The sequence below is a fragment of the Diadema antillarum genome, unplaced genomic scaffold, assembly GCF_040938485.1.
Source record: "Diadema antillarum isolate AM-2024a unplaced genomic scaffold, OU_Dant_1.0 scf00000207, whole genome shotgun sequence".
In the NCBI taxonomy this organism is placed as follows: Eukaryota; Metazoa; Echinodermata; class Echinoidea; order Diadematoida; family Diadematidae; genus Diadema; species Diadema antillarum.
In genome coordinates, this window is record NW_027271096.1 from 1,774,054 (window position 1) to 1,786,465 (window position 12,412).

Consider the following 12,412-nt stretch of genomic DNA (forward strand, 5'->3'; position numbering starts at 1 on the left):
AAATAGAGGATTACATATTTGAAGTTTTCAGACAAGCTAAGACAGCCAGTACCTCATCATGTACTCCCTGTTCTTTTCTTTTTTTTTTTTTTTTTTTTAATGAATGCAAGACATGCAGGGCAATTCTTCTTCTTCTTTTTTTGGCAAAAACAGAAATAAACAAACCAACCACAAAAAAAGTAAAAGAAAAAGAGTGAAAAATTTTATTTCCTTTTTTTGTCACTATCTTTTTTTCCCCATTATTTGTTGACAGTACAGTACAGTACTGGTCCCCATAGTACTGAATCAATATGGAGTCAGGTTCTCCATAGCTTGTTGGTAGTGTCTGTGGTAGTGTACAGAGAATTTGGGCTTGCAAGATAAGACTGGTCGTCATGTTGTTGATGGCTAATACTTATGAATCAATACAGTGCTGGTAAAATTTCAGACACTTTTCAAACCATTTAGTCAGTATAACATCGTTCAAAGTTAAGAGAAAGGTATGAAATAGTTTCATTGACTGGAATTTAGTTCAAATGTCGAAGAAAAGATCACGGTCGACTTCGTAGCTACGCAGCGACACAGCTAGCTCCACCCATCGAGCGAGCTGCACGACTGCCAGCCCTACAGTCCTCGCGGGGCCCGCGGCCGGTATCCCGTTGTGCTGGTATCGGTGGTAGCGTGAGCCACTCTCAGCAGCGTGCCGCGGTGTGGACATCCACCGAACGAAGACGATTCGACATAGATATATTTGTTTCGTTTTTCTTACTGAAATTATTCCTTTGCCCATAAAATGTCACCAAAGATAGAAAACACATGCACCTATATGAAATACTATATTTTATTGTTGGTTAATAGCATTTTATGGAAATTTCTCAACAAATTTCACCTTACCAAACAGGCTGTCGCGTCGTCACAAGTTGGGCTGGTGGTATCGGTGAGAGGGGGGTCTGGTGGCCAGGGAACGAGCGAGCCCCACGCTCAGCCTAGCCTCTCAGCTAACAGCTAGTAGCGCGCGTCCCCCGCGTCCCATGGCCCATGATATGGAAACCGAACAAGTACGAACGAAGACGAATCGACATTCTGTAGACATTTGTTTCATTTTTCATACTGAAATGATTCCTCTGCTCATGAAAATGTCACTAAGGATAGAAAACACATATACCTGTGTAAAATACTATATTTTATTGCTGGTTATAAGCATTTAATGGAAATTTCTCAACAAATGTCACCTTACCATACAGGCTGTCGTCACAAGAAAAAGCTCCGTCACCGAGATTCTCAGAGCAAGGAAGATACCGTGAAATATTGCTTCGCAGCATCAAAAAATAAATAGGAATTGCCTTAAAAATGTGATAAAACATTTGTTCATACATTATTCCGCTAACCTATGCCATTTTAATGACTAAAATGTGTTTTATTCTGCAAAAATCTGGCACAAATAAAGTTGGGTCGAGTTGTCCAATCGCAAACCTGACCCTGGACAACTCGACCCGGTCGAGCTGTCCAGGGGTAGGGACGAGTTGTCCAGGGACGACTTATCCCGCGGTCGAGTTGTCCAGGAACCACACATAAACACACATTCCCACACGAAGAATGGCGAGCGATGTGACAGACGTCTGCGAAAAGTTACAGGTGCGTCTTTTAATTCATTACTTTCCTAATTTTCCTTTATTTCAGCCAAAGCATAATCCATAGGAACATTTTGGAGTACTATCCACATTTTTGTTATGCAGGCAGCGCTGGTGTTAAGTATGTCTGGATATGTTGTTTTGGTTTCGAAAGTTTGCCAAACTCTACTACATGTACTTGTTTTCGCTGTCGTATGGTGTCGACGCACGGTGGTAGCTTCTGTACGTGGCAGGGGCAGTGTGGTCCCATGACAACAACCAACGCTCTCGCTGAGCTGTTCGTGAAGCCCTGTAGTAGCTGTACGGAATTCTCCGTGGATACTAGATCTATACTCAGTAGGAGATGAGCATGAGAGCTGTGGCTATTTGATGATTGTAGTACTTGGGCTCAGGTCCTTGAGTTTATACCAGCTTGAACAGTTGTCTTGCGCCTGATTAATGCCCCAATACTGGACCAGGAAACAATGAAACCCATACTTTGTGTACATGGCAGATGTGGTTTAGTTTACTAAATTTTTGAGTATTGCCTGGTAGTGGTACATGTAGGCTAATCACAATCACATGTGACAGAAAGACCTAACTTACCCTGAACATTTAGTAGTTTTTGACTTGGGGGTAAAGGGGAAATTGGATCTACATTTATGAAAATCAAGTCTCCTTATGTTCATTCATTGCAATTCATACCAATATTAGATTGCTGAGAAGAGGGAATTAGTAAATGTGGTAGATCATTACTACACCAGCAAAATGAATGAATTTATGACCAAGGCAAATCATCTTGACCTGGCATTTGACCTTTTGTTTGTTTGTTTGTTTTTTTTTCTTGTTGGTTTAGGTTACTTTTCTCTTCTCTTCTCTTCTCTTCAGAGAACATACAAGTGTATGCCTGACATATGACATGTTATTAAGTTACAGTATTTCATTTGAAGGGAAACTAATTTGCATTGCATTTGCAATATTGATGACAGTTTGATCAAGTCAGAATTAGTTTTTTTTTTCTTTTCTATGATATTCTACTGTACTTCTACGTTATGATTGCGTTTTAAATTTCTAAATAACATACTTGTACACATGTCATGTACAATGTACATGTATGATTGCAATCGTATTGTACATGCGATACAAGATGTGTACAATATTCCACCCGTGTACAACTGTACAATATTACACTCATGTGTTGCATTATTAAAATGTCAAACAAAACAAAGATATTTTAAAGGTCCATCTAGAACTTTTTTACCAAAGAGTAATGTTTGGCATCACCACATGCAATGAATGTACTGTAAAAGTGAAAATTTTCGCGGTGTTGAAATTTTCGCGCATTTCGCGCAACCAGAAACTAACGCGAAAATTAAAGCCCGCGAATATTTTTGCTTGCCATAATAATGTTCCTGTGCGTGATGTCTTGATTCGGCGGAATTAAAAACTTGCCAAAATATTCTGACCCAGCCAAGCGCGAAAAATTAGTCGCGCGAAAATATCCACTTTTACAGTACTTTATGTGAAAGTAGACGAAGCAGTTCAATCACCTCACATCTCTTCTATTTGTTCTAAAACAAGGGACTCAGCAGTTGGGTGGGTGGGTGGGGGGGGGGTATGGACAATTGTATGCTCCTCCCGAGTCCCATGGTATTAGAAGCTTTGGCATTTTTATGCTGTAAATTGTCCATTTTTTTTTTTTGCATTCAAAATACACAACAATGTATTTGGGGTTATTCTGATAGAGAAGATATTTTCTCAAAATATGACTTTTTGAGTGAGTGGAATCCATGTTGTGAGATATGAGTCAAAGCTTGTTGGGTGTGTGAGCATGAAAAAAAAAAAAACACCCTGAGGCATGAGGTACATTGTAGGTACAGTGTAAAGCCTCAGGTGGAGACTTGGCATGATATACACTTGTACAGTACAAAAAATAAAGTATAACAATTCTTTGCATCAATTAATGTCATCAATTTTTTTAATGCAACATATGAGGAGGAACACTGTATTTTTCCCCCAATCTAACAAGAAAAATCTATGGACAAGTAAACCCAGATTAATATACTTGTCAAACAGGTTGTGCATTAGTAGAAATAGCATTGTGCACACTGTGCAGTGGCAGATCCAGAGGGGGTTATATACTGGGTGTGCACCCCCTCTTTATTTTTTTTGTCAAAACAAAAGAAATAAAAAGAAAAAAATGGATTGAGGGCACCTGCGCCCCCTTTAATTTTGTAAAGGTGCCTCCCCTTAAATGAAATTCGTAAATCCACCCCTGGTGTGTATCATACGATTACAACAGGCAGTATTTCATTCCTTTTGGATGCATTCATTTTCATGAAATCAACATTTCTGTGAAACAATTTCAGCATTTAATGAATACAATGTAAGTTTTTACTGGCTTCAATAATGAATATCTTCTTGAATGCCGAATAAATAATGATTACAATAATAATTATATTAATAATACTACTTATGATGATGATAATAATAATAATAATAATAATAATAATAATAATAATAATGATAATAATAATAATAATAATAATAATAATAATAATAATAACAATAATAATGAGAATGTTGCCTTCATTCAGCTACCATTTTTCAAAAGTGCATTCAAAATCTAAGTTCTGTGTACATTTGACACATGCACTGTAGCATGCTTGGTAATTTCAGCTGCGTGTGAAAATAAAATGCCAATATTTAGCAGGGTTGCCAAGATACCCAGCGTGCTTGCATGTAAATATCGGTTAACAACCTCGCAGAGTGTAGCGTCGAAGCAGAAATAATTTCAATGGTGCGGTTGTTAGCAAATATTCATTACAGACAAGTGTCATCTAGTGCCGCTTGCCTCGGCGTGCTATTGTTTGCTTGAAGTGCAGTACATGTAGGTCAAACTTTGTGCATGCCTCCAAGCCTTTGAATTTTGATACATCTTCCATTCCCATCTGATGTGTCCTTGAGCTGTATTGTATGATTTGGACTACATGTAGATGAAGATTAAATAGTACACGTTTCAGTTTTTTTTGTGTATGAAATTGTAAAACTTTGCATCAGACTGCCCTTTGAAATAACAAACTTGAGGTGTTGTATGTTTCATTTGCCAGTGATTCATATAATGAAAATCTGTGTATTCTGTGCTTTGTTTTATTTTGTTCATAAAACACGAAGGAAATAAATGCTGGCATTCAAAGAATAATATTTGTCATCGATCTGGCAAGATAGGACACAGCAAATTTGCCCAGAAACTAGGCAAACCAAAACAAGGGGAAAACACTGCCTATCAATGTAAATTGTACTGACCAGACAAGAGTTGAATACTTCTGTAAGAATTTTAGTTATTTCCAATGATAACTTTATTTTGAGGAAAAAAAAAGAAGAAGTAAGAAACTTCAAACAAAAACAAATTAAACAATCAGGTATAAAGTAACCTGATGTGAGTTTTAAAGTAAATACTGGACGAATAATGACAGTTGTACTGTGTTGATCATCATCAGGAGGGAATTTCATTAAGCGTTTTATCTGATATTTTTCTCTTTTTAACAAATTTGCTCTCGGCCAATCGGGTTCAAGAATTTCAGTAGCTTGTAATAACTTGTGTGAAATGGAGCTACGTATGTATTATGGATCATGTTTTGTCCAAAAAAAAAACAACAAAAAAACACACAGCTTGCCTGGAATCTGGTAGAGATAATTCAAGGATATTAGAAACTTCATAAATAAACATCCTCTATGAAGAAACACAAGATAAAGCAAGACAGTTAAATTAATATAATTTGTACGAATCTGACAGTTATATAGGACTTGTACATGTACAATTTAGGTTAAAGGCATAATTTACCATTTGCACATGAAACAAAAACCCAGCTTAAGTGCTTCAAAATAGTTCTAAAGTGTGAGTTAGGTATGGAAACAACAAATGTAAAAATTGTGATTAGTACTGTATATATCCATCGTTAAATATACAAAATGTGAACTATAGTTATAATAAAAATGTTCCTCGACTGAACCATCTACAGTTACGGTTTATTGAGAAAAATAGTGATATCTCCTTATATATTTGGCTTAATTGCAAAATGTTTTACATGGTACACTTGTGTGATGTTTCAATACAACTGACATACAAGTACACATAGACAATGTGACATCAAATGTGACATCTCGAACATTTAAAAAAAAAAAAATTACAGCTCCCAATGTTAAACAGTACCTTTAGGATTGCTTCTCAATTAACATTAGTGACACATAACCAGGACTGGTATTTCAATATAGAATGTAAGATATGGTATTCATATAGAGTGGAAACAGCAAATGGATCTATAGCTAAAATTTGTGCAGTCAAAACTCAGAATTTTGCTCAAACTCAGATTAATGAGCTGCTTTGAAGTCACTATATACTGTACTGTACACTCAACTACTTCCTCACCGGGATTTAAAAGAAAAGAAAGAAAAATCCCCTTCCATAGGTGTGCCAAATCAAGTTAAGACTTTTGTATTGTAAGTTTGCCTACAGCTGTCTGCAGAGAGAGAGAGAGAGAGAGAGGAGAAAATCTTTGAATTCAATGAATCGCATGAGTAATGATGATAATAGACCTCATTTAAACTCACATGTAGGGCTGCATATTACCAGCAATTTTCATGTATAATGTTAGTCTGTCCTTGGTACTGTACATTGTATGAGTCAATGCATTGAATATGAAATCAAATGGCAAGGTACTGCTTTGTGTCACACAAGTATGTACAAGATGTTAATGAAGCATATTCTTTGATTTTGTTTCTTGATTTAGTTCCTATGATACCTTCAAGTTTTCTCTATTTTTACCTTCATACTTATCACATTTTGTTCGTAGCCATTCAAAACTAATAAAGTGGACAAAGAGTTTCTGTTTTTGCAGTTGGGTGCATACCTGTACCTTGTACACAATTCATGTCTATGCTGAAGACATGCAATGTGATTGTACTACTGTCTATGCCGAATATTTTGCGAATTTCACGAGTAGGGTTCAATTCGCAAATTAAAAACACATGAAAAAATTCGCTTTGATCACGATGTGGATGTGACGTACATTTCTCTCTTCAGTACACGACTCCACGATCGCAAATTTAAAGGAGACCTCCGGATGATTTCCAGATTTTTACATGTGGACAACTATAAATTAGTTATACTGAGGACAGAGTTTCATAATTTGTAATAATTGGGATGAAGAATAAGAATATTTTCAAAATTTAGAACAAATTGCAATGAACAGGGATGATGACATGGCAGAGTCACCATAAGAATGCACGAGTTGGGGCTCAAGGAAGCAGAACAAAAGGAGAAGGCATGCATAGATTATACACAGGTGAACTCGCAAGCAAGCGGTATTGTAATGGAATTAAACTGCTACATTTCTGAAATATGTGAACCTCATATGTCATCATCCTTGTTCAGTGTAATTGTCCCCGCCGAACGAGTTCGAGCAGGGGACTATGAAACGGGCTCCGTACGTGTGTGTGTCCGTGTGCCCGTCTGTCTGTCCGTCCGTCCGTCTGTCTGTCTGTCTGTGCGTCTGTGTGTGATCAAAATGTTCAATTTGCTACTTCTCTGTCATTTATGAGCCAATGTTGATTCTGTTTGCTTTATATGATAGCACTACATGGGAGCTTTGAAACTTGTACACAGAATTTCAGTTGTGACCTTTGACCTTGACCTTTGACCTATATTGTACATTTTGCTTCAAAATGCTACTCCTTCGCCATTTCTAACCCAATTTCGATTCCGTTTGCTTTATGTGATGGCACTAGGTGAGGGCTTCAAAACTTCTACACAGAATTTTGACCTTTGACTTCTTTGACCTTTGACCTTGATTTTTGACCTATATTGTACATTGGCTACAAAATGCTACTCCTTCGCCATTTCTAACCCGATTTCGATTCCGTTTGCTTTATGTGATGGCACTAGGTGAGGGCTTCAAAACTTCTACACAGAATTTTGACCTTTGACTTCTTTGACCTTTGACCTTGATTTTTTACCTGCATTGTACATATGCTACAAAATGCTACTCCTTTGCCATAACCCAATTTCATTTCCGTTTGCTTTATGTGATGGCACTACAGTCTGTAGGTGAGGGCTTCAAAACTTCTACACAGAATTTTGACCCTTGACTTCTTTGTGAACCTCATATGTCATCATCCTTGTTCAGTGTAATTGTCCCCGCCGAACGAGTTCGAGCAGGGGACTATGAAACGGGCTCCGTACGTGTGTGTGTCCGTGTGTCCGTCTGTCTGTCCGTCCGTCCGTCTGTCTGTCTGTCTGTGCGTCTGTGTGTGATCAAAATGTTCAATTTGCTACTTCTCTGTCATTTATGAGCCAGTTTTGATTCTGTTTGCTTTATATGATAGCACTACATGGGAGCTTTGAAACTTGTACACAGAATTTCAGTTGTGACCTTTGACCTTGACCTTTGACCTATATTGTACATTTTGCTTCAAAATGCTACTCCTTCGCCATTTCTAACACAATTTCGATTCCGTTTGCTTTATGTGATGGCACTAGGTGAGGGCTTCAAAACTTCTACACAGAATTTTGACCTTTGACTTCTTTGACCTTTGACCTTGATTTTTGACCTATATTGTACATTGGCTACAAAATGCTACTCCTTCGCCATTTCTAACCCGATTTCGATTCCGTCTGCTTTATGTGATGGCACTAGGTGAGGGCTTCAAAACTTCTACACAGAATTTTGACCTTTGACTTCTTTGACCTTTGACCTTGATTTTTTACCTGCATTGTACATTTGCTACAAAATGCTACTCCTTTGCCATAACCCAATTTCATTTCCATTTGCTTTATGTGATGGCACTACAGTCTGTAGGTGAGGGCTTCAAAACTTCTACACAGAATTTTGACCCTTGACTTCTTTGTGAACCTCATATGTCATCATCCTTGTTCAGTGTAATTGTCCCCGCCGAACGAGTTCGAGCAGGGGACTATGAAACGGGCTCCGTACGTGTGTGTGTCCGTCTGTCTGTCCGTCCGTCCGTCTGTCTGTCTGTCTGTGCGTCTGTGTGTGATCAAAATGTTCAATTTGCTACTTCTCTGTCATTTATGAGCCAATTTTGATTCTGTTTGCTTTATATGATAGCACTACATGGGAGCTTTGAAACTTGTACACAGAATTTCAGTTGTGACCTTTGACCTTGACCTTTGACCTATATTGTACATTTTGCTTCAAAATGCTACTCCTTCGCCATTTCTAACCCAATTTCGATTCTGTTTGCTTTATGTGATGGCACTAGGTGAGGGCTTCAAAACTTCTACACAGAATTTTGACCTTTGACTTCTTTGACCTTTGACCTTGATTTTTGACCTATATTGTACATTGGCTACAAAATGCTACTCCTTCGCCATTTCTAACCCGATTTCGATTCCGTTTGCTTTATGTGATGGCACTAGGTGAGGGCTTCAAAACTTCTACACAGAATTTTGACCTTTGACTTCTTTGACCTTTGACCTTGATTTTTTACCTGCATTGTACATTTGCTACAAAATGCTACTCCTTTGCCATAACCCAATTTCATTTCCGTTTGCTTTATGTGATGGCACTACAGTCTGTAGGTGAGGGCTTCAAAACTTCTACACAGAATTTTGACCCTTGACTTCTTTGACCTTTGACCTTGATTTTTGACCTATATTGTACATTGGCTACAAAATGCTCCTCCTTTGCCATTTCTAACCCGATTTCGATTCCGTTTTCTTTATGTGATGGCACTAGGTGAGGGCTTCAAAACTTCTACGCAGAATTTTGACCTTTGACTTCTTTGACCTTTGACCTTGATTTTTGACCTTTATTGTACATTGGCTACAAAATGCTACTCCTTCCCCATTTCTAACCCGATTTCGATTCCGTTTGCTTTATGTGATGGCACTAGGTGAGGGCTTCAAAACTTCCACACAGAATTTTGACCTTTGACTTCTTTGACCTTTGACCTTGATTTTTTACCTATATTGTACATTTTGCTACAAAATGCTACTCCTTCGCCATTTCTAACCCGATTTCGATTCCGTTTGCATTATGTGATGGCACTAGGTGAGGGCTTCAAAACTTCTACACAGAATTTTGACCTTTGACTTCTTTGACCTTTGACCTTGATTTTTTACCTGCATTGTACATTTTGCTACAAAACGCTACTCCTTTGCCATTTCTAACCCAATTTCATTTCCGTTTGCTTTATGTGATGGCACTACAGTCTGTAGGTGAGGGCTTCAAAACTTCTACATAGAATTTTGACCTTTGACTTCTTTGACCTTTGACCTTGATTTTTTACCTATATTGTACATTGGCTACAAAATGCTACTCCTTCGCCATTTCTAACCAGATTTCGATTCCGTTTGCTTTTTGTGATGGCACTAGGTGAGGGCTTCAAAACTTCTACACAGAATTTTGATCTTTGACTTCTTTGACCTTTGACCTTGATTTTTTACCTATATTGTACATTGGCTACAAAATGCTACTCCTTTGCCATTTCTCACCCGATTTCGATTCCATTTGCTTTTTGTGATGGCACTAGGTGAGGGCTTCAAAACTTCTACACAGAATTTTGACCTTTGACTTCTTTGACCTTTGACCTTGATTTTTTACCGATATTGTACATTTTGCTACTAAATGCTACTTCCGGCGGGGACATATTTTACGCACCGCGTAATTTCTACTTTTCCTTGTTTGTTTAAGGTTTTTCAAAGTATTGTTTCTCTGCTCAAGAACCACAATAAATTCCACAAATCTATACATGGAGTTGGAGATTTATGTACTACATGATGTGAAATTATGAAAATCGTCTGGAATGTCCCTTTAACCACTCGCGAAATTGTCGGGAATTCCTGATTCGCAAAAATTTTGACTCGCGAAATATATGGGGTATACAGTATTTGAACAGGTGCAATAACAAAACATCTGTACATGTATTGCACCCCTGTGGTGTTGATGTGGGAAGCAGTTTTGCAGATTCTCATTGCTGATGTTGTTTCTCTCATACCACCTTGTACATTGTACAGTAATTCCAGTGTTTCATCAAATTTAAATCATGTCATCAAATTGTGGTCTATTGTGCTGCTTTCTGCAGGGGGTGCAGCTCCAGCTCTCCTTGACCTTGACGAGGAATTTGGAAGTCCTCAAGCATCTTGAAGAGGCCGAGAAAATTGTGGAGAGCAATGGATCTGCTGTCGACAAGGAGCGCTTCAAGAAAAACATGGAGCTCTCGAGAGCAGTCAGCAAAAAGGTACAGTGTAGTTATACACTCTTCTGGACTAATGTCAAATATGAAACCGAAAATTATTTAATAATAATTTGTCAGAGATGCTTAAAGCCAAAACATAGCTCTGGTACGCCTGCAAAACTTGTCAAATTTCGCTCCCAAATGTCAACATATGCCTAAGAAATGTGCGGAATAACGCTGTAATAACAAGATATTTGATGGGTAACGACGAAAATGCGAAATATTAACCAAAAAGGTTCAGTCTCAGAACTGACCCAAACGGGGTCAGGCTAAACTTGGACTCGGGGACAACTCAACCTCGCTTTGACGGCGGGCTGAGTTGTCTTGGTTGTCCCTCTGGATTGTACAGTGTTGTACTATGCGAGCGGCCTGTATAGCGCTTCGCGTTCTGGCTACTCGTAGTAATGGTCCGAGTTGATACAACGCACGCATCAAAAAAAAAACAACACATCTTTGGCGCGCATGCAAAATTAGTGTGCACCTATCAAGCACCTCTAAAAACAATCAAAGACGCTTGATAAACAACAAGAACTTCAAAGACAACGCATCTCAGCAACTCTGGTGATGTTCGTAATACGCTTAGACGAGGACTGAGGACTGTAGACTCTTTCAATATATTTTAAGCAAATATGAAATGGTGCCAGACGGGTTCTCAAACCCTTACCAAAATTATATTTTCAGTTTAAGTCAACAAATGTATATAGTGGAAAGGTAAATGAAATTTAATATCAGAAGTTTCTGTTATCACATGCCCTGAAACCTGCACTTTTTCCTGTGCTGTACCTTTGTTTCTTTTGTTTAATCATTTTAGTATTCTTTTAGCAAATGCCTTAATATCTCATTATAAATACAATTTGTAGAATGGATTCGATAAATTTAAAGTGTATTTTACATTTTATACAGTAGTGACAGTATTGTATCTCTGTTGCATACTGCTGAACTTCTACAAAGTAGGATAATTTACAGAGCCTTTTATGCATACTTTTATATTTGCCCACACATTTAAGCTTGTTTTCACTGTATTTATTCTTTTTTGTTGTTGTTTATGTCACCATAGCTGGAGGAAAATATACGTTTGCAGTGTGAGTCTTTGAGCCAAGCTGTCACAGAACTGGAGACGAGGACAGCAGAAAACCAGTGAGTACCAAAAAACACCCTTCTGGCAAAACAAAGTTTTGAGAAGTTTCAGCTGAATGCATTTTAACCAATAAGCAAGATGGTTCAATGGTTTGAGCATCTAACTGTTTAATCAGTTGCAATTGAGTACTTACAGCTGTAGTATGCCCATTCACATGCAAGAGTTACCGGCTTTTGGATTGCCTTGCAAAGTTAGATTTTGTTTGTCAATTGTTCACACATGGTAAGAAAGAAAAAAATACCATTTGTTTGCAAGCGATTCAATTCAAATCTTTGAATTGTGAATGCATAACCAGTGACCTGAGTGTGACCCCAGGCGCCCTGATGTGTTGCAATATAGGACATTTTTTTTTTCTCACTTGTATTTCACACACACTATGCAAGGAAAATGATTATGAGGGTACCAAGAAAAAAAGAAGAAAATCAAG

General features: G+C 37.9%; 1 protein-coding gene across 1 annotated transcript in view; it reads left to right on the top strand.

The window, feature by feature from the left end:
- The first annotated feature begins 1,554 nt into the window (after window positions 1-1,554).
- Window positions 1,555-12,412, top strand: part of LOC139724094 (uncharacterized) — a 28,169-nt gene continuing 17,311 nt past the window's right edge. The window contains exons 1-3 of the mRNA XM_071635293.1: window positions 1,555-1,614; window positions 10,695-10,850; window positions 11,905-11,984. Coding sequence (XP_071491394.1) covers window positions 1,576-1,614; window positions 10,695-10,850; window positions 11,905-11,984 — 275 coding nt within the window. The 5' untranslated portion in view covers window positions 1,555-1,575. The remainder of the gene's footprint in view (window positions 1,615-10,694; window positions 10,851-11,904; window positions 11,985-12,412) is intronic.